The 22,528-nt window shown below is 37.5% G+C and overlaps 3 protein-coding genes across 5 annotated transcripts; 2 read left to right on the forward strand and 1 right to left on the reverse strand.

Moving 5' to 3' along the window:
* Positions 1–217: 217 nt before the first annotated feature.
* LOC137955939 (mRNA-decapping enzyme-like protein) lies at positions 218–6,416 on the forward strand. The gene is made up of 8 exons (XM_068803171.1): positions 218–606; positions 690–730; positions 1,125–1,174; positions 1,348–1,492; positions 1,834–1,890; positions 4,089–4,212; positions 4,737–5,213; positions 6,169–6,416. The coding sequence occupies exons 1-8, from the start codon at positions 448–450 to the stop codon at positions 6,223–6,225; spliced, it is 1,110 nt and encodes a 369-aa protein (XP_068659272.1). The 5' UTR covers positions 218–447; the 3' UTR covers positions 6,226–6,416.
* A 489-nt stretch (positions 6,417–6,905) lies between these two features.
* Positions 6,906–9,582, forward strand: LOC137957138 (small RNA-binding protein 11, chloroplastic-like). Of its 2 annotated transcripts, none has more exons than XM_068804868.1 (4): positions 6,906–7,100; positions 8,950–9,018; positions 9,087–9,193; positions 9,396–9,582. In XM_068804868.1, exons 1-4 carry the CDS (start codon positions 6,953–6,955, stop codon positions 9,501–9,503), a joined length of 432 nt encoding a protein of 143 aa, XP_068660969.1. In that variant the 5' UTR covers positions 6,906–6,952; the 3' UTR covers positions 9,504–9,582. The 2 variants fall into 2 exon arrangements, with proteins under 2 accessions (XP_068660969.1, XP_068660970.1); XM_068804869.1 differs by having other exon boundaries at positions 9,102–9,193.
* A 245-nt stretch (positions 9,583–9,827) lies between these two features.
* On the reverse strand, positions 9,828–22,269 carry LOC137956040 (uncharacterized). Of its 2 annotated transcripts, none has more exons than XM_068803338.1 (14): positions 21,784–22,269; positions 21,508–21,677; positions 20,295–20,398; positions 17,383–17,449; positions 16,415–16,507; positions 16,158–16,322; positions 15,740–15,880; positions 15,507–15,584; positions 14,153–14,265; positions 14,004–14,064; positions 12,943–13,110; positions 10,519–10,620; positions 10,175–10,264; positions 9,828–10,079 (listed from the first exon to the last, which is right to left on the reverse strand). In XM_068803338.1, exons 1-14 carry the CDS (start codon positions 22,061–22,063, stop codon positions 10,017–10,019), a joined length of 1,695 nt encoding a protein of 564 aa, XP_068659439.1. In that variant the 5' UTR covers positions 22,064–22,269; the 3' UTR covers positions 9,828–10,016. The 2 variants fall into 2 exon arrangements, with proteins under 2 accessions (XP_068659439.1, XP_068659440.1); XM_068803339.1 differs by having other exon boundaries at positions 21,776–21,823.
* Between the last annotated feature and the right edge of the window lie 259 nt (positions 22,270–22,528).

The following is a 22,528-nucleotide window of genomic DNA, read 5'->3' on the forward strand; positions in this document are numbered from 1 at the left end:
TCTGTCTCTCTGTTTTTTCACCGTCTTTTCCATATCTGAATATATTTATCTCTTGTCCTCGTCAGCTTCAGCAAGCTAAGCAGACGTCAAAGCTGTAAGCTTCCACACTGACATCGTTGTTAAATTTCCAGTCTATCCGACCGATAGAATTCAGAAATCCAATCTCGGATAGGTCCTCGGTTTTTGGATTTCGGATATTCGATACATGCAAACGGTTCGGACCCGGACCGAATCCGGTCCTTTCTTTCCGTGGTAGTACAAATTGTGAAATTCGATAGTCGATACTTACCAACCAGCATCGACCATCGATACCTCTGCCTCTCTGCTTCTTACCCATCTGATTATCTTGTTTTAGCTGATAACCTCAAAGCTCGAAGCCCGTTGCATGAGGAGCTGCTGATTTTCCCATTCGAGCCAGGCTTAGGGCTTCTTCGCTGAAGTAAGAAAATGTCACAGAATGGGAAATTGATGCCCAATCTGGATCACCAAAGCACAAAGGTGCTTAACCTCACCGTTCTTCAGAGAATTGATCCCTTCGTGGAGGAGATTCTCATCACCGCTGCTCACGTCACGTTCTACGAATTCAATATTGAGCTGAACCAATGGGTGCGTTTTCAGTTCCTGATCTCATACCTCATTTCGGCTCGTTGGGCTTCTAAGCCATCTGATTAGGGTTTATTTTGCTGCAGAGTCGCAAGGATGTCGAAGGGTCTCTCTTCGTGGTAAAAAGGTAATAATTCTGCTTCTTCAATCTGATTGGATCTAAATAGGTGAACTTAGAAGTATGTGTAGGCTTTATATCAGGGTTTTGATCTTCGACTTTACCAACTCTTCTTAAATTCTTTCTGTAGTTTGACTCCTGTGCTTGCCTAGAAGTGGGTGGCTCTTTACTCGTTTGATGTGGTTGATTGCTTGATTCAACTTCTCAATATTTCAGTAATGAATAATCGAATAATGGAGATTACTTAAACTAAGGGCTATTTTTTCTTAATAGAATAACATTTGCATTCTGATACTATTCGCTCCATGTCAATGGTGGGATTCTTAGGATCAGAATTAAGATAATCGTTGTGATCTCATATTTCACCACTAAAGTTATGCTTGTATTGTTCTGGTCCTTTCAGGAATACTCAACCACGGTTCCAGTTCATTGTCATGAACCGTCGAAACACAGGTAAGTCATGTGGTTAAATTTGATAATATTTTATTCCTGTTTGCATGGAGTTCTATACTAGTTCTTTGTTTGGAAGTTATATGAATCCCTTCGAGTAACTTTCTTCTATTTGCTTGTGCTGGATTTAGTAAGTTGTCTTTTTAGATGTCTTATAATGCTTCAATGAATAACAGATAATCTGGTGGAAAATCTCTTGGGAGATTTTGAATATGAAGTTCAAGTCCCATATTTGTTGTACCGGAATGCTGCCCAAGAAGTTAATGGTATTTGGTTCTACAACCAGCATGAGTGTGAAGAGGTTGCAAATCTTTTTGGAAGGTATAGACTTTTGAATAATATCATTGATTCCATGTCATTTTTCTTTCTAGCAGTGGTATGCTATGAGTGACTCTCATGGACAGAACATTTTTTGTTTGTACTTGAACCCCACAAGGTTACCAGCACATTATTTGACTACGCTCCCTTTTCTTGGATTTAATATTTTGATCCAAAAGCCTTTTTCCTCTTGTGCACTTATGATTTTGCTCAAAGAATTGATAATGATCTTCGACAATGCTTGTTCATCCTTTATTGTGTGGTAATCCATTTGTGACCTGCTGACATGTATGTTTGGAGAACTACTATTTTGTTTAAGCTGATTGCTTATTCTATATGTGCAGGATACTTAATGCATATTCAAAAGTTCCTGCAAAGTCTAAAATATCATCTTCTAAAAGGTATTCCGTAAATGTTTCAACTTCAAAAACTTCATACGTACCTGTATATGATCACTCTGGTTGTATCTCTGCTACGTCTTGCATTCCATTGATTCTTTCAACTGATACCACATTCTAGAGAACCCAATCAGTATGAAAATAGTTAAATCATGATGAACTGCACCATATTTTTCTTTTCAGTCAGTGATTATTTGAAGCATGCATATGAGAAGCTGTTCCGTTAGTCAAGAAACTATTTCTAATTTTGAAAAATATTGGTTGTGATTCCGTTATGTACAAATATGTGTTCCTTTGCATTGGATCTTGTCATTTTCTTGTGTTCTCTTAATATTTGGAGCTTCCTATCTATGTTTAGTTTGTGTGTTTATGTGTTTACTGTATGTTCATTCAGATATTTATATAATTTAATTTAATTTAATTTTTTCGAGATTCTCCACATTATTTATGTGATGAAAGCCATCTATCTATGATGGATGTGGCAAATGGTCACTGTTGACATAATATGTTACTGTTTACTCATCAAATTAATGCATTCAATGATTGGATGGCTCAAATTATACCGAACTATTTGCTGCATTGTTCGTCTTTGAATAAGCTAATACTGACTTGATGTACCCCTCATTTGCATCTCTAATTCCGGATGGAGGATTCAAATCACATGAATCAAGTTATTGTTTATTATGAGGTTAGGATAGAATTGTTGTGGGCCCCTACATCTTTGTAGGCAACACCATTTATATGATTTCAATGAGAATGATCATAAATTAGAGATATTTTACTGTTGTTTTTCCTTGATAATTGAGTCTTTAAAGTTGGTGTATTTAATAGCTTACATGTATTTATTTTTTTTTGTGTTTTTTTCTAAATGTTGGTAATGCATGCATACGACATCCCTTTCCCAGGGAACTTGAACCCAAAGACCTCACTCTGGAAAACCGTATGTGGCCACTGAGCCAACGGCTCAATCCACAAATAAATTTTGATGTTATCCTTGCCTCTCCTAGTAGTTGTTCTAATCATTCATTCAATCAAAATGTAAACAAAGACGCAAAATTGCCATAGTTATGTGCTGAGTAAATTGATTTTTTATTAACCTGCATCTAATTTTTGCAGTGGAAGATGACACATTATCTGAGTGATTAATGTTGATGTATGGTCTCTTATAATTTATCTAGTTATATATATACAAAGAATCAAAACACCTATTTTTGCTAACTTACTGTGGTGTCTATGAGAAGTCCCATGCTAAGTTGATGTGCATCTCATTTGAACCTCTGGTTCTGGATGAATGATTAAAGTTTTGTATGGTTTTTCATATGGGTTAGGGTGGAGTTGTTGAAGGTTTCTACATCTTCACATGCCATCCTTTGTATGAGTTCAGTGAGATCGGGGCTGGGAGGGATTAATTTCTCTTCGCCTCTCTGCTTATTGTGTCCATTATTCGTCTATTGGATAACTATGCATTGAAAGTCATCCTTAGCTTTAAAACTCTCTATATCTGATGTCAATTAGGCCCCTCCCGAGCATATCACTCTACTTGGGATACTTCTCTGATCATAGCTACAGTATTTTCCTATTGTCAATTTTTTTGTGCTTTGCAGACCTCCAGCATCCCTTCTCTTCAAGCATCAGTCAGCCACATATTTTTTTTCTTTTTTTTTTCTTCAGTTTATCTCCAATTGAGTGCAGATAAGTGCTTTAGTTTAAATAGCTCCAAAATAAATTCATGGGCATTAGGTCCTTTTTGGTTGTCTTTCTGATATCAAACTTCAAGTTGCAAAAATTGTCTGCTTTCACTGTTGTTGTCATTGCATTGCTTCTCAAAACACTGTCAAAACTCTTTCAACTTGTACCGTGCATTGTCAATTCCTGTTTGTCTTACATTTTCAAGTCCGAGGTCACTTCTACTTGATATGTTAGATTTGCGTGGATAACCAACATTAAGAAATGAAATTGATACATTGATGCTGTGATGAATGAGAGATGTAGGGATGTTTACTAGTCTTATCTGATATGCTGCAATTTTTGTATTTCTGATGTTATTCTGGTATTTAGTTTGAAGTTTTAGCATGTGCACTTCAACCTGTGACATGTATGATCCATGAAGGAATTTGTGTCATTTGACTAGAAAGTAACTTTTAATTCCTTAAGAATATGCAATTCGGGAATTTTATTTAATGGATATTTGTTTTGTGCAGTGAATTTGAAGAACTGGAAGCAGTTCCAACATCGGCAGTAATTGAAGGCCCACTTGAACCATCTTCTTCATCAACCTCAACTGTAACAGATGTTCCTGATGAGTCATTTGTCAACTTCTTCAGTGTATGTCCTCTGCTTAGCTTTATATTAATTTAACTCTTCGTGTCAGCTTGTTAACTCTGTCAGATGTTTTGCTCTGGATTTGAGGCCTATACCTTTTTCTTATTCATGAGGTTGAAGTCACTATTGCTATTTGGTTTGATCCTTATTTTAGCTGACCAGCCACTTGATTCTTGGGCTCTGCATTTGCTTTTTCTGTTTTGTGGAAGCTGTCTATGGTGTAGCTAGAACTTCACAACTCTAGTGAATGCACTTGGATCTTTTAACTATGAGCAACAACAAGTTAAATTGCGTAGAAACACGCAAAGTCTCCTTTAAATATTGTAGTCCATGCTTTTCAGCCTCATGACCTTAATATTCGTGAATAGATCAAGTGGCCGAGAATGGGGTGAATAGATATTGATTTATGGTCTGCTCTATGTCAGCATGTTCATTTGTCAAAAGGATGTTTAGATATCTACACGTGTGTAACCCTTTATCTGCCAAGGTTTAACCTTTGGTAAACTCTTTCTATATGCTGTTTGCAGGCTGCAACGAGTATGGGACCCAGCACTTCAAATGTACCAATTACAGCTCAACAGCATCAGTCTTCATCACCCTTGACCTTATCTTCAGCCCATGTGCCTAATCCCATTCCCTCTGCTGTCCCACCTCTGCAAATTCCCCCACCTTCTCTGCCAAATTCCTCATCAACTCCTTTGGTTCCCTTACTTGATAATTCTGACACGAATGTAAACAGCCGCACCACTAATCTTGTAAAACCATCGTTTTTCTCACCTCCATCTTCATCTTCTATGTTGATGATGCCTCCACCGATAACATCATCAATACCACCGACTGCTCCTCCTCTTCATCCCCCTGTGGCTCTTCAACGTCCATATGGGACTCCCTTGCTTCAACCCTTTCCCCCACCTACCCCTTCTCCATCTCTCACACCTACTCCAAACTATGGACCAGTAATTACCAGAGAGAAAGTTCGTGATGCATTGGTGAGGCTGGTTCAGGTATCTTCAATCCTTGTGCACATATGTTTTCTTTGCCCGCTGTGTTCACTCTGTGAGTACTTGTACATTGACGTGTTTTCTTTATTTGCCTTCTATTCTAGATTTGTCTTAGTTAGAATTAAATGACGATGAACCATTTTGTGGCCTATCTTGTTGGATCAAATTTTCTTTTTCTTTCTCTGATATGGCTTACTCTACATATGAGACAGCCAACTAATTTTACAGTCCACATATTTTTGTCTAGGGAGACCACCAAGTTTGATTTCTTAAGTAGTTTTTTTTCTTTTTTTAACCATTTCATAGCAGACAGAAGATGTCAGGGTAACGAGATAAACTCTTTATTTTAATGTTTCTGGTTCTATTCTATCAAGAATTCCAGATTTATCAAAAGATTTAAGTAAAACAGTATATTTTTGTCTATTTAAATATAGAATGCATCTCTTGCCAAGAATATAGAGCTCCTGCATACCCTTCACTGTTCCCATAGTCATTGATCAGTCTACCCTCCTTGTCTGCTATGAATATATGCCTTTGTTGTATCAGTGATACTTGGATACTTGTATGCTCCTTGCCAAACGCAAGTAGTTCATTCTTTGTCTTCATTGTACGCAGTACAATTTTACATCTTTTTATTAAGAACTGCAGTGTTTTACTTATTACTAGAAACATTTCTGGGGAAAAAAATACTCAGTTACCAAATAACCACTCATTTTACCCGTTTTCTTCTTTGTTTTGTATGGCTTTCTAGGCATGATACTTCGATTGTTAGTATGCTTCTAGCCAAGCCAACCAGTTTTCATCGTCTTTCTTTTTCTCACAGTGCAATTTTTCCACTTTTTACTAAAAGCTGCATTGTTTTACTTATTTGCGGAGCATTTTGGGGGAAAAGTACTCAATTACCAAATACCTGATGGCCACTCATCTTGTCTTTTTTTTTTTTTTTTTTTACTGACAGAACAACCAATTCATCGATATGGTATACAGAGAGATAGTGAACACACATTACTCATAACCAAACGGGTGCTGGAGATGTAGTGTAGCTGTCTGCTGTCATTTTCAATTTCTCTGTAATTTGAGGGTTCTAGTTCAAGTGTATTGCGCGACAGTTCCTGTATAGCTTGTCTTGGGTATGTAGTGTCGGATATGCACAATAACTCAGGGAATACGTAAGCCTCATACATGTAGTCACATTTCAGTTTGACTTTCCTAGTCTTAGAATGTTCCTTGTGATTAGCAAACAAAAGAAAAGGAAAAATCGTTTGGTGGCGTTATTTGCTTGAGGATCTCTGTTGGTAATTGTGAATCCTGTAATGGTGATGGTAACAATTAACGGAAGACCATGTGACTTTGAGCCAACCCTCACGCGATTGGATTGATCAATCTCCCACGCAGTAGCCAAGTGAAACGCCATTTTGGTTTCTCCAATGTTGTAAAGCAACTCCTGTTAAGCCACAATGTGCTCTGACCGTATGAACTGAATGCTAACTTATATTCAGAGGGATACATTGAGAAAAGAAATAGGCAAAGATGAATCAGAATATGTTTTTAATTAACAAATTACCTGGAAAGGAAGGTGTCAAAGTGTGAATGGGAAGTGTCACCGGGTAATCCAGACTGGCCTTCCACTTCGCCTAAAGTGCCTATATAACTAACGAACTGAAGAATACGCTCTTTTGACGAAGTAGAATCGCGGCAAGGGAAGATCAGTTTCTCTTCACCCGACTCCCGAACTAGCTCTAATGCGAGGGTTGACGGCTCTGAGATCCATCTCCCGGGTCTTCGGAAACTATTCCCTTTCTCACCCTCTTATGCCACAAAATACTCACATCATCCGTCCTGCGCTGCTAATATCTTTCAGAGGAGTTGTTTCGAAGCTATTCGTCGGAGGTAAATATAAATTTCTACTTTTTCGTATATATATATATATATATATGTATAATATATATACATTGCTTCTATATGAATTGCCCGAGAGGTAATCTCTCGCCTGTACAAAACTTTCTGTTCTCCTCTATTGGAGTGATAGAAGAGCGCTAGTTTACTAGTTAGGGCATGAGGAAGCTTCCATAAGTTGTTTTAAACAAAGAATGGTGTACGTAGAAAATAAACTGAACATATGAATTCGAGCTAGATGAAAAAATATGTGTTATATTCTACAGTAGAATCATGCATGTTGTATCTGTAACCTGCTCTTTATTCAAGTCTCAGTACAAATTCCAATCTCAGGAGGTGTCTGGTCATGCAAGTACTCTTTAAGTGTAAACCTGAGGACTTCAGCTTCAGGGTCATCGACTTGTTAGTTTGAACTGATTTTAGCTAGTTTCCTGATGCTGCCAATTCTAAATAAAAGCCATGAATATGTGAATTTAATTAAGATCAAATCCTAAAGAGTAGATTCTCGAGTTTGGGCAAGTGAACTAGATAACTTTAAAACGTATTTTGATTTAAAAGATCGATGAGAATTGTTACTGAACTCAAAATGTTGGGAGACCAAAAATGCACGAGTTTTAGTTTTAAGGGAAGGGTAAGCTATAACAAGACAGTAAGAAGTGAATAAGAGTTCAGGTTTGAGCAATAAAGGCTTGTGTAGATGTTACAATTTTGCATGTTTGCATCCACTATTGGGTTTCTCATGCCCGTAAGCAGCCTGATAATTATATAATGACCGGAATTTGCTTATACTCACGCTAGAGATACACTGAAGGGGTTGATTGAGCTTTGAACAGCTAATAGCTTGGTCTATGGAGTTTGCTCCTATATCAAGACAATTTAGGTGTAAAAGTCCTTTTTTTTGTTTTTTTTTCTTTGAAGAAATGGTTGACAAAGTTGACAGATTCAGGAGGGCGTGGAGAGCCATCTTTGGCCAGATTACATAATTGAGAAGTCAGATACATAAAGTGAGCCCTGTAAAACTGTTTTTTAATGGATAACCATATCTGTCAGGGAAGAGCCTTCTTTGGCAAGGCTATCAGCAGTGCCATTCGCTGACCTGACAGTGTGCACCCAAGAAACATCAAGGAGCTAAGCTTTTTCAATTATTTCTTCTTCATTAGGCAATAGTCTCCAAGGGGGGTTGTCTCCCATTATTCTGAGGTAGTGAAGAGTCTGTTCTTCCACTGTAAGGAGGGCGCAATCTTGTTGCCATTATCTGTTGTATAAGCTCTTGCATGTTATGTTGTCAGAAAATCCTCAAGCCTCCAAGCTGGTATAAGCCATTCAGGATATTTCTTACAGCAGCAGAGGGGGAAAAAATAGAATAAACTTCTTGGGAAAAGTTAGATAGCACGGTAGTGAACTGTCTTATAAGAGGCGATTCTTGTATGGGAGATCATTGGCCCAGAAACCAATACGTCTTAGCCTTGTAAAAAGTTATCACAGAGTTGTACCCAAGTTTTCCCTAATATGTTCGGTGTACCGAATTGGTTTCCTAACAATCCAAAGCATGTTAACCAATATGAGCATTCGGGTGAGCTTTACTGGCTGATTCACTTGATAGAGAAGTGTAATGGCCAGATGTGGCTCCGAGTTAGTGAACCTTGTAATTGATCAAAGTTTCACTGAGGTTACATATCTGGCTTTTCTTGTTGTTTGAGATTCATTACAACGAGCTTCTAGATTGTGCTGTTTGCTGCCATCATGCTTTGTACTGATACTCGTCTTTGCTAGATCCTGCTATTGTTTAGTTCCAGAGGAAAAGTTTTCTGCTGTAATAAAATATGATTTACTCATTTTTCAGGTTTGTCGTTTTACACAACAGAGGAAGTTCTATCTGAAGCTTTTTCACAGTTTGGTCAAGTGATCGAAGGTCCATCCGCTACTTGCTGATTTTTTTTCCCCCCTAAGCAATCAGCTACTAACATGTCACCAGTTCAGCTAAAATAATAACAGATAAAGTATCTGAAAGATCGAAAGGCTTTGGGTTTCTGACTTTTGCTTCAGAAGATGAAGCAGAGAAAGGCCTTACGGAAATGAACGGAAAGGTACATACATTAATTGTATACATTGGTCTCCTGTAACTGTAAAAGTTACCTAGTTTTAGCAGAACTATTTCTTTGCTATTTCTATGAAACCGATTTTATTTACTTTTCCTGTTTTATCAAGAAATCCAAAAGTCTATGGTTCTCCTAAGTCTATGGTGCTATTCTGTTGATCACAAAGAATGTCATGATTGCTTCCTAACAGGTACTAAATGGGCGTGTGATATTTGTGGACTATGCCAAGGGCAGAGCACGTTTTGATGATGTAGGGCCTCCAATAGCAACAGGTTCCCCAACTAAACCTCCCAATTAAGCTTAAATGTGTTGAAGAGAAGATACGAAAGACTCTTACATTATTCTCTTTATAAGAAGTCTCACAGTATCAAAATTAATATGGTGGAGTTTTTACAAGAGTCTCATAGAAGTAAGTCTCACATGAATCTTAGTTTAAAAATGTTTTAGTTATATTAGTTTTTTATTTATGTTCAATTGTTATTATATTAAGACTTATCTTTTAAATGTTAAAACTTCGGGTGGGACAAGGGTATTTTAATTATAATTAGATTTTATTACTTTTTTGTATTATAAATAAGGGTTTATTAACTCTGCGTTACTCAAAATGGAATAACCTCGCCCATTAACCATTTACAAACAGCATGAACCAAAAATTTCCTTGAACTGAAACTCTGTTGTAACAGAAATAATTAATTTCATCCACCTCCACTGATAATTAGGCAAAATCTGATGTGATACTAATCTACACTGGCAATGCCGGAGACTAACAAGATGCCACTTGACGTGCTATTATCGTGATTCATTGGCTCCCTTAAGATGTCTTCTCCTTGCGGGAGGGAGGCCGCCTAAATATACTAATGAGATCATCAAGACCCTGTAGAGATTGCAACACAATGAGACCTTGAACTTAGCAATAAAGAAACCGATAGAAGAAGAAGAAAAGAGTTCAAAAAGATAATCTGTGAATACCCTTGTTGTAATAACGAGAAAACTGAAGAGGAGAATTAAATAAGATCCCAGCACAAGTAGGAGAAGGAGATCAAATGTTACACTTGCAACCTGCATATTGTCAAAGGAATGTGCTTTCATCAGTAAACTGTAATTTACAAAATATTCAAGTGCATCATGACTGCCGGTGTTCAAGCCACAGGTGCTGTGGCTGAAATTCTGTTCAGAAGCTCTGTTGTTTGTGAGTAAATTCATCCGAAAATAAGATGGTTTCTCTGCAGTGATCTGATATAAATAGAACCTCGAATACAAATGATTTATCTAAAGAATCAGAGCTTGAAAGACTAAGAAAACTAGGATAAAACCTGATATATGTTGAGTTTGGTTTTCGTCAAATCATAGAAAGTGAACATCCCGTCAAGCACCTCATGTTGGACATTCACGTCTATGGTGTGCTCTGCTAATTCCTGACAGAGAGGAGATGATATAAAATCAAAACACATACATGGAAACTAGGCATTGAACACAAGATTTGTTTCTTCTATTGGGAGCCCCGCTAGTATGTACCCGGCTAGCAACCTGAGGTATACTAGCCCGCATGCACTCTTGAACCGAGGGATACCCAGTACACTAGTTGACATGTAATGCCAGACAGCAAACCACAAGGAGGAAATCAATTTAAAATTAGACATGAAAACATTGTCATATATAGTAAATTAATCCTTAAGTTAAAAGACCAAATGAAAAAATAAGATTATCACAGGACTTCAACAAGACAACTTAGTAGGCAAATCTAACATCCTTTAAGAACCTTTAAGAACGGAGAAAACATTGTCACCAGTTGACATGAAAACATCTTCCCTTCTTGTGACAGACAAACTAAGTTCAGCAACTAGGGGTGAGCATTGGGTCAGGTTTTACGGGGAACCCGACCCAATCTGACCCAAAAAGGGTTCGGGTTTGTAATTTCACCTCACCGGATTTCAGGTCCGAAACAGGTTTTCTCAAACCTGACCCCCATATGAGACAAAGATATGGGGTCGGATTTACGGGGGACGGGGTTATGAGGATGTTGATCGGGTCAGGTTTGGGTTTTTTAAGCTTCGAGGATCCGGTTTTGGTAAACCCGACCCACCCCTATCAACAACAAACTAACAGCCATAAAACACTTTTTTGCAGGGATGAAATCAGTCGTATGTGACATTCCATTAATAGGGGTGGCATCAAGCCGAGCCGAGCCCGAACCTGCCCATATTCGAGCCGAGCCTAATCACGAGCCTAAAATTGTAATCAAGCTTGAACCCAATAATTTTTATCGAGTTTGAGCTCGAGCTTGAGCCGAGTTCAAGCTTCAACATTTAAAACTTTGCATAAAATACAAATCAAATAAAATGTATAAAATTATGCATACATTTTACATAAAACTAGGCATAACCTCTATTTAAAATTGGACATAACCTCTGCATATTAACTCTGCATAAAATTATTCATAAAAATGCATAATTATGTATAAATTTTATTCAAAAATAAAGGACAAACATTCCTTTGAAAAGCAACGCTAGTTTTGTCCATTTGTACTCAATTAGATCATTCTGATTCAAGGACTAGAAAACCAGATCATGGAAACTGAGAAAAAGTTTAAGAAAAATGATTTTGGATGACTTAATCGTATGCCCATTTTCCTTTTTTTCTTCGGAGCATGGATTCATACAGCAGCAGATCTAAAATGCTACCAATCTATTTTTCTGAAAAACTTGAGTGGAGTTAGCATTAAGAGAGTACCTCAAACAATTTGAGTTTCTTCAAGAGCCATGAGGAAGGGACAGTCGGAGTTCAAGAAAGAGTTTTTTTCACTTGTTTATGATCTCGCACGTCGCATGATGTCTTCGCACGCGGGGGGGGGGGGGGGGGGGGGGGGGAAGGGAATTATTTCTCCCCTAACTTAGGTCTTTGGTTTTCAGCCGAGACGATGCAAAGGGAAGGGGGTCTAGCAACGCCAGTGAGGACATGTCGTTGGGGCTGACGGCTGCGACGGCTACAGAAGCAATGATGAAGGCAAACGAGGGGAGGAAGAAATCGAACTGAGCAGCGGCGAAGGCGGCCGGTGAGCAGCTATCGACTGCGACGGACAGGAGGGGCTCGACGGTGACGAGGGGAAGAAGAATCCCCCCCCCCCTCCCTCGCTCCTGCTCCTGGTCCCTTTAACGAGCCGATTGGCGAGCTTTCGAACCAAACCATGATTCGGTAGAGCTCGGCTCGTTAACTCAAACGTGCCTTATCTGGATCTCAAACTCGGTTCGAGATCCAGATAAATCAAATCAAACTGAGCCGCCCTCGAGCCACTCACGAACCGGCTTGGTTCAATGCCACCCCTAATTGCATATGACTACTACACATGCCTTGCTACTCAAACTTCAAAAGATGGACAACATTTCACCAACAATCTGTCTAACAGCTATCAATTTTCTTATGGAGATTGCCTTTCTAAAATAATATAAAATAAAACCTTACGGGGACTTTATGGAAATGACAAGGATGTAAAGATGCCATAACTCAGAAAAGATTAACAGTATAAACTGAAACAAAACAATTGAAGAGAATCACCAAAACCTAAAAACAATTTGAATTATAATTATGTTTATTTTAAAGTCTCAATTATAAGTATGTTAGCCATGTAATAAAGGTCTAAGAAAAATATATGTCAGACAAGAAAAGGGAAGTATGTTAGCCATGTAATAAAGGTCTAAGAAAAATATATGTCAGACAAGAAAAGGTATGAGACAGTTGACCTTTTTCAAAGCAGAAACAAATGGATCATTCTTGGATAGAAAAGGGGCTACGCGAGGAGTACGTGATAAAAGATCCAACCACAAGCGTATATAGGACGGACTGACTGCCAAAGTACTGCCATCTGCAAAAATCTCCATGTTTTTTCCTTGCTGGCCATAAATATGCCGCTGCAGGAAAAGAGAGTACCACAAAACCCAAAATAAGCAAAAGGAACATTCAAACCCAGAAGAGATACTATTTTTGACAATTAATGAGGAAAAACTACAAGTTTCAACAAGCATCATGAGACAATATCTAGGCTTCCACTCCTTGTGGACTGTGGTTGTGCAGCAATCTTTGATTTTCCTTTCCATCAGTATATTCATCAACTTCTTTTGTGCCTAATGCATCTCACAAAATACCCTCGAGCTCCAAATTGTTATAAGATCAGAGGCTTAAACAAGCACCCCTAGTAACTTTTCTAGGCTCACAAAACATCTCTATTTAAGTAATAACTTAACCGAGCATGGAAACTACAAGACATAGTCAATGCTGGTGCTCTGGTACCATTTATGTTTCACATGTGCAAAAGGGAGCAGAGACCTATGGAAGGGTCTCAAAGTTAATGCCACAAGGTTCCAAAATCTTTTTCTTTTTTGAATGTTGAAACCCTTTCACATGGTGAGATTTGAATCCAATGTCTCACATAAGACCCCCCCCCCCAAGTGAATATTGAACCAAAAGCCCCAAGTCACAGGGTTCCAAAATCTTAACCTAGAAAATCCTAGCCACTAAATAACAACAGCTGTCTGCTAGCTGGTTGGACCTCACACTGTTGAATGTGTCATGTGTGAGATAAAACCATTATAAGATGGTCAGAGTTGCTGATCAGACTATATCAACCATGCCAGACCAACTTCCAGTTAGTATACACGTAACATCACTGTTTACTTCATTTAAAATACCTTGTGAGCATAAACCAAATTAACAAGCAAAACTATTTATTACTCTTTGACAGGTACAACAATAAGTTTTTAAAACTACATTCAATAACAAGATAATAAAAGTTACTTTTCATTACCGCAAGACTCTCTGCCACCAATTTGACACCTCTAACAACTGCAGTTTCATTGATAAAATGCCTGGAGCAAGACAGTCCACTTAGCAAAGAAATGAATAGAACATACATGTTGACTTCAGGCAAAGTTATGAGTAAGAATTAATTCATACCTACTGTCAGCCAGGCCTCCAGCATTTTCTAACAACTCGGATGCAGAAGAAAGTTTCGAAATGGTCACAGCAGTAACTCTTAACCTTGAAAACTGCTCATGCTCCCAAGCTACCTACAGGTAACCATATATTGATTGATAAAAAATAAAAAAAAAGGGTAACCATATATTTAGTTGACTGCAACCTAAGACTTAGAGATACAAGAAAGAGGTTAAAAAATACACACGGTATAAACACCTAGAAGATTGCTAAAGATATGCAAGCCAGTAAAAATCTCAGGCCACATCAGTTCCATATTGTTTTCAAGGCTTGCCTGATCTCTAGTTGAACTAATACAAGTCAAATGAACAAAGAGAAGAGAGTTCTAAAGTAAAATTCTCATCCTCACATTCAACAAATTTTATATTCTAACAAAAATATGCAAGCTATACATAAAAGAAACATATATAATGCATCCCATTAACTAATTTGCTAATTCGGAAACACTACAAAAGGACAGTATAACCAGAATAAAGTTGAAGATAGTCTCTTTATTTACTTTTGCTCCCTTCGGTCTGGTTCTCAGGACCCACCTCACTTTCCTGGTCAGCCTTAAAGACTCATAAAACCTTTGCTGTCGTTGATACAGTTCTCTCTTTACCATTAAATACATTTGAAAAAAAATTAAAAAAGTTCAAAAAAATGAAAGGAATAGATATTAATGTCATATAATATCAACGAAATATCTTTTCTGAAGGAAAATATTGACAGTTTTCACTTGACAGGCATTTTACAGATGTCTTTCTACACCCATCTAGAAGCCAAAAGTAATTAAAAGACCTATACACCACAATACAGAATCTGTCTGGAGCAAAAATAACCACAAAAAAAGATGTGAGAGATGGCTCTGAATATGTTCTGCTGAAACCTCAGCGAACAAACCAACAACTTAAGGGGCAAAAAACAACAAATGCTGCACATGAGCTCTCATTCAGAAAAAAAAATGTAACACTCAAACCAGGTGTACCTCTTTGCATTCAGTGAATTTGCTCAAATTTTTGCAAGAGGAGTTTCAAAATGAGAGGACCCAAATGAGAACCGTAAAAACAGATCATAAACTCAACTTGTTTAAACAGTTTCTTCAATCAACAGGCTTAAGTTTTCTCTGTCAAGAGTATCCAAAATTTGGTAACCCTTCAAGACAGTGGCTAGTGAGTGAACAAGCAGTATCCAGACAGTGATCTACATGCAAGGATAGAAACAAGCATTTGGTTTCTCTTAAAATGATTTGACCTCTTAAATACCATAATTAAGGAATGTCACTACGAACAAGAGTAAACCCGATAGTAAGAGAATAGAAGACATGACTACTTACTCTTGGATTTGAAATGTTGATCTTTTTGTGCTTGATATTAATCCTGACACCCAACTCTTCTGCAACACTTGATAAGCTCTGTCATAATCATCCTTCAATTAGTAACAAGACCAATTGCATCTAAATTAGCTCCAAAATAAACCTTTTAATCTCTTTTTTTTTTTTTTTAGATCCGCTAACCACTTATCATTCAAGAAAAGAAAAGCTAACCACCTTTCCAGTTAAAAACACACCTCATACACTTGCTTAATATAGGCATTTTCTGGAGGCTTAGACACATGAAGCCATAACTCATCACCCCAAGAACCAACACTATTTAAACAAATGGCATAGTCAATACTCTCGCGTAATCTTTGGTCAAAACTCCTGAGCCACTGTAAAATAAATTATTAGTTCAAGTAAAACACAACAGAGGGTTAAGCACATATACACACAAAAACAGAGAGACGCATAGCCATAAGCACAAATGTGTACAAACACTAGCAAACACAGATGTACATATCTGTAGAGACATACTGTTATATGCACACATAGAGAGACAAAAATTGGCAAGTGTCTGCACACACAGAGATGCACAACATCCAATGAGAAGTCTACATGCATGCACACAGACATGAGTATAATAAACTACCATAGGTGGAATAAAGAGACCTTAAGCGTTCCATTGTAGTTATACGGCCCACCAGATGTTAACCCAAAAAGCAAGTTAAATCTCCCTCTTGTCTTGGGATTTGAATAAAGGCGAGTGAATAGCCTTGCAATTTCTAATAGTGTCACAACTCCACTTCCATTACTATCACTTCCAACAGACAGAGCCTACAAATTTAAGGATGAAACTGTGAACTGTCAAAAATCTTAAGCAATTCAAATAATTAAATGAAATCAAGCATGTTATGATTCCTACATACTGGTGCAGCACCAAATGTGTCATAGGATGCAACTATTGCAATTGTTGGGAGTTGGTTAGTATCCTCTTCTCCCTTTAATCCAGGCAACCATCCCTGCAGGGGAAAAATAGAAATCGAATTATAATAGAGAAATATTACAAATTTGGGAGCCAATATATCAGTAATTAGAAGTGAGTTGCAACAAAACTCTTCAATACCGAATACAGCCAATATATCAGTAATTAGAAGTGATTTGTAATAAAACTCGTCAATACTAAATACACAAAGCATGTTTTTTTTCTCAAGATGATCAGTACAACATAAAACTTATCACACTCATACCATGAGAAGAAAAAACACGTAAGTGGAAGAAATAAACATAGAGAAAATATGATCCTGGAGCTCAGTCACTTCCATGATAACTGAAAGCAACAACAAGAGAACGTAGCATCTCAAGTAAAGAGTGAACAAAAATGGGAAGATAGTATTTAAAAATTAATGAACTAGAATATCTCAAATCTAACATAAAGACCTAAAACAACAAATTCTAAATGAAGATGAAAGCGTTTGAACAGAAGAAACTAAATCTGCCAAAACGGACCAATCAACAACAAAGACTACTATGCAGTGGAATGATAAACAAGTAACAAATACAAGTGGCCCGTGTGAAGGACCATGAGTATACAAAACCAACAACTTCAACTTCATCAACAGTGATCACTGCTCTTCCTTAATAAGTAAAAGACTACATTAATTATACTGCTGTCTATCTAAGCCTCCAGCAAAGTAGAAGTCCCAACAAATGACATGGATTATTTTATTCAAGAAAAAAATATAGAAAGTAGTTATGTAACTGCAAGCAAAACCTGCAATTTACATCTTATTCAAGACAAAAACTGAAAGTATATTTCCTTGAAAATATCACCTATGCCGCTTTAGCTCAAGGACACATCTATAGGAACTCAAGTTTCCAAGAAAGAAGGTAGGACCTGTATATTTGTGATCATTGGTGATGCAATTCTTTTTGGTTCTGGACTAGAAACCACAAGCTTGTACCTGTAGTATTATAGAAAAATAGATGTATTAAAAAAGGAAATTCAACAAAAGATATTTTATAGAAATCTCTAAACAGCACCAATGTCTCACGAAAGGTAAATAACTGAAACAAAATGTTAAGAGGAAAAAAATATAAGATGATGGATAGCTAGAGCAGAAAGCAAATCAATGCCAAGATAACCAATTTCTAGCAAATAATTGTGTATTGTTCACTGACTCAAACAATAAAAATGAAGTATGTCAGGGGTCCGATGTTGGGATGTTATACATACATGTATTCCTTCAATAATACAAACTGTTTATAATGATTAAAAAAATACTTAACACAGAGAACTGGATTGGAATATCGATATAAGACAAGTTGATGAAAAGGTCAAGCAGTAACAGATCACTGCCAAAATAACCATTTTTTGGAAAAGATTTGCCCACTGTCCACTGAATGTAATGATATCATGTATGTTGTTTGAGGTTCAGACTCTTATCAACACCAAGAAACTTTATATCTGTTGTCTCAATGCTTCAAAGCCTGCTATCCCCATCAACTTGGAGTGATATGTACAGGTCAAATCACTGGGTTGATTGTCACTTATTTTACTTTAATAACTAAAAGTTCAAAAAAAAAAAATTAAGTTATCATTTTCACTAATTAATATTATGTTAAATCATTAGAGGTAAAAGCCTCAAGCCTCAAGGGGAAAAAAACCACGATTTTATGACGGAAAACCCATCCTTTGATAAGGAATCTGAAGTGGAATTGGCAGCACAAGGAATGTGCTGCCAAATAAACTGAAGAGTGCAATTTAACTCAACAACTTTGTTGCATAACTGCCAAAGCCTCCAAGGCGGGGATGACTGCTTGGAAAACCAACTGATGACAGTTGCTGAGTCCTCCTCAACAATCACCAGGTTGCTGAAATTCTGAGAGCAGAGTTTAAAACTGGGCAGCACAGCCAGCTTTCTGCTTAAGCTGAGTCTCAAACCCGCACCATACCCCAAAAAGCAAAAAGAATAGTGCATAAAGAAAAATTATTAACATTGTACTCTAACAAATCAGAGTTGTAAAACTCAATTATCCCAGCCAAGTCAACCTGATCAAAAGTTGAACCAGTCAATCCAGGCTTTGGGTCTGACACACTAGCAGGTCCAGTATATTGCCTGCCAAGAGCACACCATAGGTGTGCAAGCCCAAAAGTCCAATGAAAAATAACACTATGGATCATGTGAGAGTGCAAATGCCTTGTAAACAACCCACATAGCTCCTAACAGAGCTGCCTACATTCTCAAATGAGGCTTTCAGTGCAGAATAACAAGAAGTTGAGTGTAATATTTCCAAAGTTCAATGCACAAGTCCACAAAAGTTTAGGCTTTGACTGAAAGTTTTCCCTTTGTTCAAGTGCAAAGATAAGCTTTACAAAACCCTCACACCAATCATGCTTCACTGAGCTGTATACATGTACTCTTTTTTGCTTCAATAACTCACCAAAGCTTTATTTAAATAAATAAATACCCAATACAGCTAAGTAGGTGCAATTGCTTAGAGTAGAAACTTTTCTCTTGGAAAGATACAACAAAGTGCTTAACACTCTCCTTGAGACTTTCTAGATCTAACTTCCATGTACCTCTTAACAGTGCATCACATCCATTTGAAGTTACTTAACATTCTCATCATTTGATAGACCAACCAGCAAGTAACCTGCATGTTTTTTTTTATGAATACCTGCATGTGCATCCTAAGATGCTACTATCTGAGAGCATGGCCATGCTGCAACTGCTGCCTGTCCTAGCTCCTATCTTGCATGCTCACACCCCAGTTCTGTTGGTCATGTACTCCAAGAGTGCCCACTTGCATGAATTTCTGGTGAAAGCAGAGCACTTGTTTCTCCGACTATTATGCCCTATCTCTCAGCAGTTAACACTTCTTTGATCTTCACATGGAACATGCAAGTGTGTACAGCTATGAATGCCCAAATCACATGCATCTGCTAATTTGCTGGGTAACAGGGTGAAAATGCTCTCTTATGTGTATCCATTCAAGATACAATATCATTTAGTCCATTTGTTTGGCCTCACAGTCTTGCCTTAATCACCTTAGGCCACATTCATCTATAACCATTCATGAAGATCTAATGGACATCCATGAGCCAAACCCAAAATTTTGAGTAGCTAAAATCATCCATAGTCAGTAAGGAAATGAAAATCTCTGACCTTGTTGCAACTCAAAGCCTTTCAAGTCAGATAGCTACAGTTGGTTCAAAGTTTGGCATTTAAAAAAAAAACTCAAATGTTGTGCAGCCCTTTTCTGGTTCCTCTAACATGCACAGTAAGTAAGGCAATACATGGAATGATGGCAAATATTCAAGATTGCAAAATTTGCATAACAGAAGTGTGAAAGAGTTTTTGGGTTTAGAGACCTATCTCCCCTATTTATAACTTAATTAGTTGTAAAAATTACAACAATGTCTCTGCTCCCTATAAACCTTAGGAATCTAGTATCTACAAAATGAATAAGCCAATGGCTATAACAAGCACTTATAGCTCAACCCAACCATTAGTCATCTCAGCATCCCATTAACTAAAACTTTAAAACTTTCTTTGCATATTTCTTTTTATTATGAATAGCAAAAAAATGAAGGTGCAAGAGAGTGTGACTAATAAAAAGTTATGTGAACAACATGGGAATACAAGAGGAATAAAGAACAGTGCACTTCATCTTAAAATCAAGGGGCCTCTTCTCTTTTATAACAGTTAAAATTTTGAAATTTGAATATTCTAAGACAAGTTGTAAAGCACATGCAGCTCCAACAATAACCCTCATGAATAATATGTTTTTAGTGGATCAACTAACCCGCCAGTGGTTGCAGTGGCAGGTTGGCCCAGAGCATAATTCTTCTTGACATCAGCCAATACAGCATCAAGGCTGGGATCTTCAAAGGTAAAGTATACAGGATACTGCATGCAAAAAGAACCTCAATTAACGGAAAAAACGAAATCAAATAAGAAAACTATTGGTGACAAATGATACTCTCCCCTGCATGCTCATATTTTAATTTTCCCAAGAAGTTGTATAATTCTAGAAACCAGAGATGTGCTCTGAAACAGCAAACAAATCACAGAAAGGATGCAGATGGATAAAACATTCAACCATCATGAATATGAAACTAATTGATCTTTTTTAGGCATATTTAAATCGTTTAATTCCACTGAAGAGATAGACCAGCGATCATGCAAAATGACATTGAGCAGCAGGGCACACTAGATGTTATTTGATCAATCTCGTATAATTGGAGGCTATCTTAGTGCTACTAGCAGAGACAGATCAGAAAGAATGCATGGCTTGGTTTCTGGCAGGAATTCAGAGATGTGCTAGAACTAAGGCCTGTATTTTTTATTTATTTTTGTCAGATATCGTTTTTTCTTGGCTTTTGTAGGAAATCAATAGATCAGCAAATAGTGCCATTGATTCTTTTGAGAAATTTTGTAACTTCCATCCATTACTTACCCAGATGTTTTTTCTTTTTTTAATGTTTTTCAGATAATAACTGACAGCATTTTAAAGAATCAAGAGCCTGGGCCTCAGGCTGTATTTAACATCATTTAAAACTCAAAAGCAATTACAAAGCTAATAATCTCTTCAAAGATGGATACTTGCTGAACATGAGAAAATTTCCAATTACTTGAGATCTGGAGGGAAAGAAGACTCCTCTGAAACACTCAGGCACGTTACAAGTACAATGAATTGCCACCATCAAAGCAGTTTAATTTCCTAGAAAATAAATAATAAAGAAAAAACAAAAGCGCGAAATATGGCTGCATGTGGCATCATTTTTTGCGCTAGGAATTGCCCTAGAAAAAGCTTTCTCAGATGGAAAGACTAACAACGTTGCAGCTAAAATATAATTTGATTCATTTTTTTTTCTTTTTTTCATCTTCTGATTTCAAGGAGAGTAAGAAGTAGGACCAGATAATTCAGTGAGAGTAAGAAAAATAAATGAAGATAATTTAGTTCAAAGCAGAAATAATAAGTTATGCTTGAAGAAAAACCTCCACAACTCACTCACGGGCACTGTGGCGTGTACGAGCAATTGCTCCAATTCCGCAAACACGTTTCTGAAAAGCCCGAATACAGGCACTTCGTCACCCTCCTTGGCGACTTCCGTGCTCCCATCGCTAGAGTCTGGAGGGAGCAAAAGCAACAAACCCCCCAGTGGTTTTTTGTTCGTCATGCACTCTGTATATTGGGTAGCACAAAAGTGTGTTAATCTAAATGAGAGAGATGGTAACCATAAAATTCAAAACTAACTTAAACGGAATGGAGTAGGCCACTACCTACCAACCTTTAAGGAAAGTAATATTGACTTCTCTGATGGGCATTATAACGACTGTACGAGAAAGATCAGTTCCAGGGGCGAATGGCAAGGATCCAGCATGGTGGTTGAGGCCGGCGAGCCGTGACCCAAATGGAACTCCGGCAAGATCGTACTGTATAAGACGATAGACATCAACAACAGTGGCCGCATCACCGAGTTCGACGCATGTAACTAAGATGAAAACTAGAGCTAGCATCGAATAGACCGTTTGCAGCATCTCAACTTGACTCTCTTTTCTCGTCGCCATTGGAGATGTTGAGAGAGCTCCGGAGTTCAAAGCGAGACAGTATGGTAGGGTTTTCAGGTTGGCGCCGATCGATCTGAAATAGTAATTAGAAAACCAGAATTGTCAGTAGCGATGGGCCTTCCTTCTTGTTTTTACGATTTCACTTTCAGTGATAAAAATCCAGAAGCAAGCGATGGAGTTGAATTGAGCGGAAGTATGGAGGTGCAGCGACCTCGCGCGAGCTTTGCTAGAATTTTTAGCTGACGTATAAGTAGAGGGCTTTATTGAATTGTCAATGGAAGTTAACGTAGTGGGGGGTGGGTGGAGAGGAGCTTTTCTCCCTCTTTATTAGCTATTTATTAAATAATATATAAATAGCTAAAAATTAAAAAGAATTTGGTAGTTAATACTTCTTACATAAGAGTTCGTATAGTAGTTTTATCTTTATAAGATGGTTTCATAACTCTATGGATTTAGTTCATGACG

The sequence above is a fragment of the Aristolochia californica genome, unplaced genomic scaffold (assembly GCF_029961685.1).
Source record: "Aristolochia californica isolate CCGP_79_NKW_82.1479 unplaced genomic scaffold, dmAriCali1.0.hap1 SCAF_2, whole genome shotgun sequence".
In the NCBI taxonomy this organism is placed as follows: Eukaryota; Viridiplantae; Streptophyta; class Magnoliopsida; order Piperales; family Aristolochiaceae; genus Aristolochia; species Aristolochia californica.

Bases quoted from the DNA above. Each gene is read 5' to 3' on its own strand.
- LOC137955939 (XM_068803171.1), top strand. From the start codon at position 448: ATGTCACAGAATGGGAAATTGATGCCCAATCTGGATCACCAAAGCACA. The intron at 731-1,124 runs GTAATAATTCTG...TGGTCCTTTCAG, and splicing joins TCTCTCTTCGTGGTAAAAAG to GAATACTCAACCACGGTTCC. The intron at 5,214-6,168 runs GTATCTTCAATC...TTTTACTGACAG, and splicing joins CATTGGTGAGGCTGGTTCAG to AACAACCAATTCATCGATAT.
- LOC137957138 (XM_068804868.1), top strand. From the start codon at position 6,953: ATGCGAGGGTTGACGGCTCTGAGATCCATCTCCCGGGTCTTCGGAAAC. The intron at 9,019-9,086 runs GTCCATCCGCTA...TCACCAGTTCAG, and splicing joins GTTTGGTCAAGTGATCGAAG to CTAAAATAATAACAGATAAA. The intron at 9,194-9,395 runs GTACATACATTA...GCTTCCTAACAG, and splicing joins TTACGGAAATGAACGGAAAG to GTACTAAATGGGCGTGTGAT.
- LOC137956040 (XM_068803338.1), bottom strand. From the start codon at position 22,063: ATGGCGACGAGAAAAGAGAGTCAAGTTGAGATGCTGCAAACGGTCTAT. The intron at 15,585-15,739 runs GTGTGTTTTTAA...TGATTATGACAG, and splicing joins ATATTAAGCAAGTGTATGAG to AGCTTATCAAGTGTTGCAGA. The intron at 10,265-10,518 runs GTTTTATCCTAG...GACAATATGCAG, and splicing joins CCAAACTCAACATATATCAG to GTTGCAAGTGTAACATTTGA.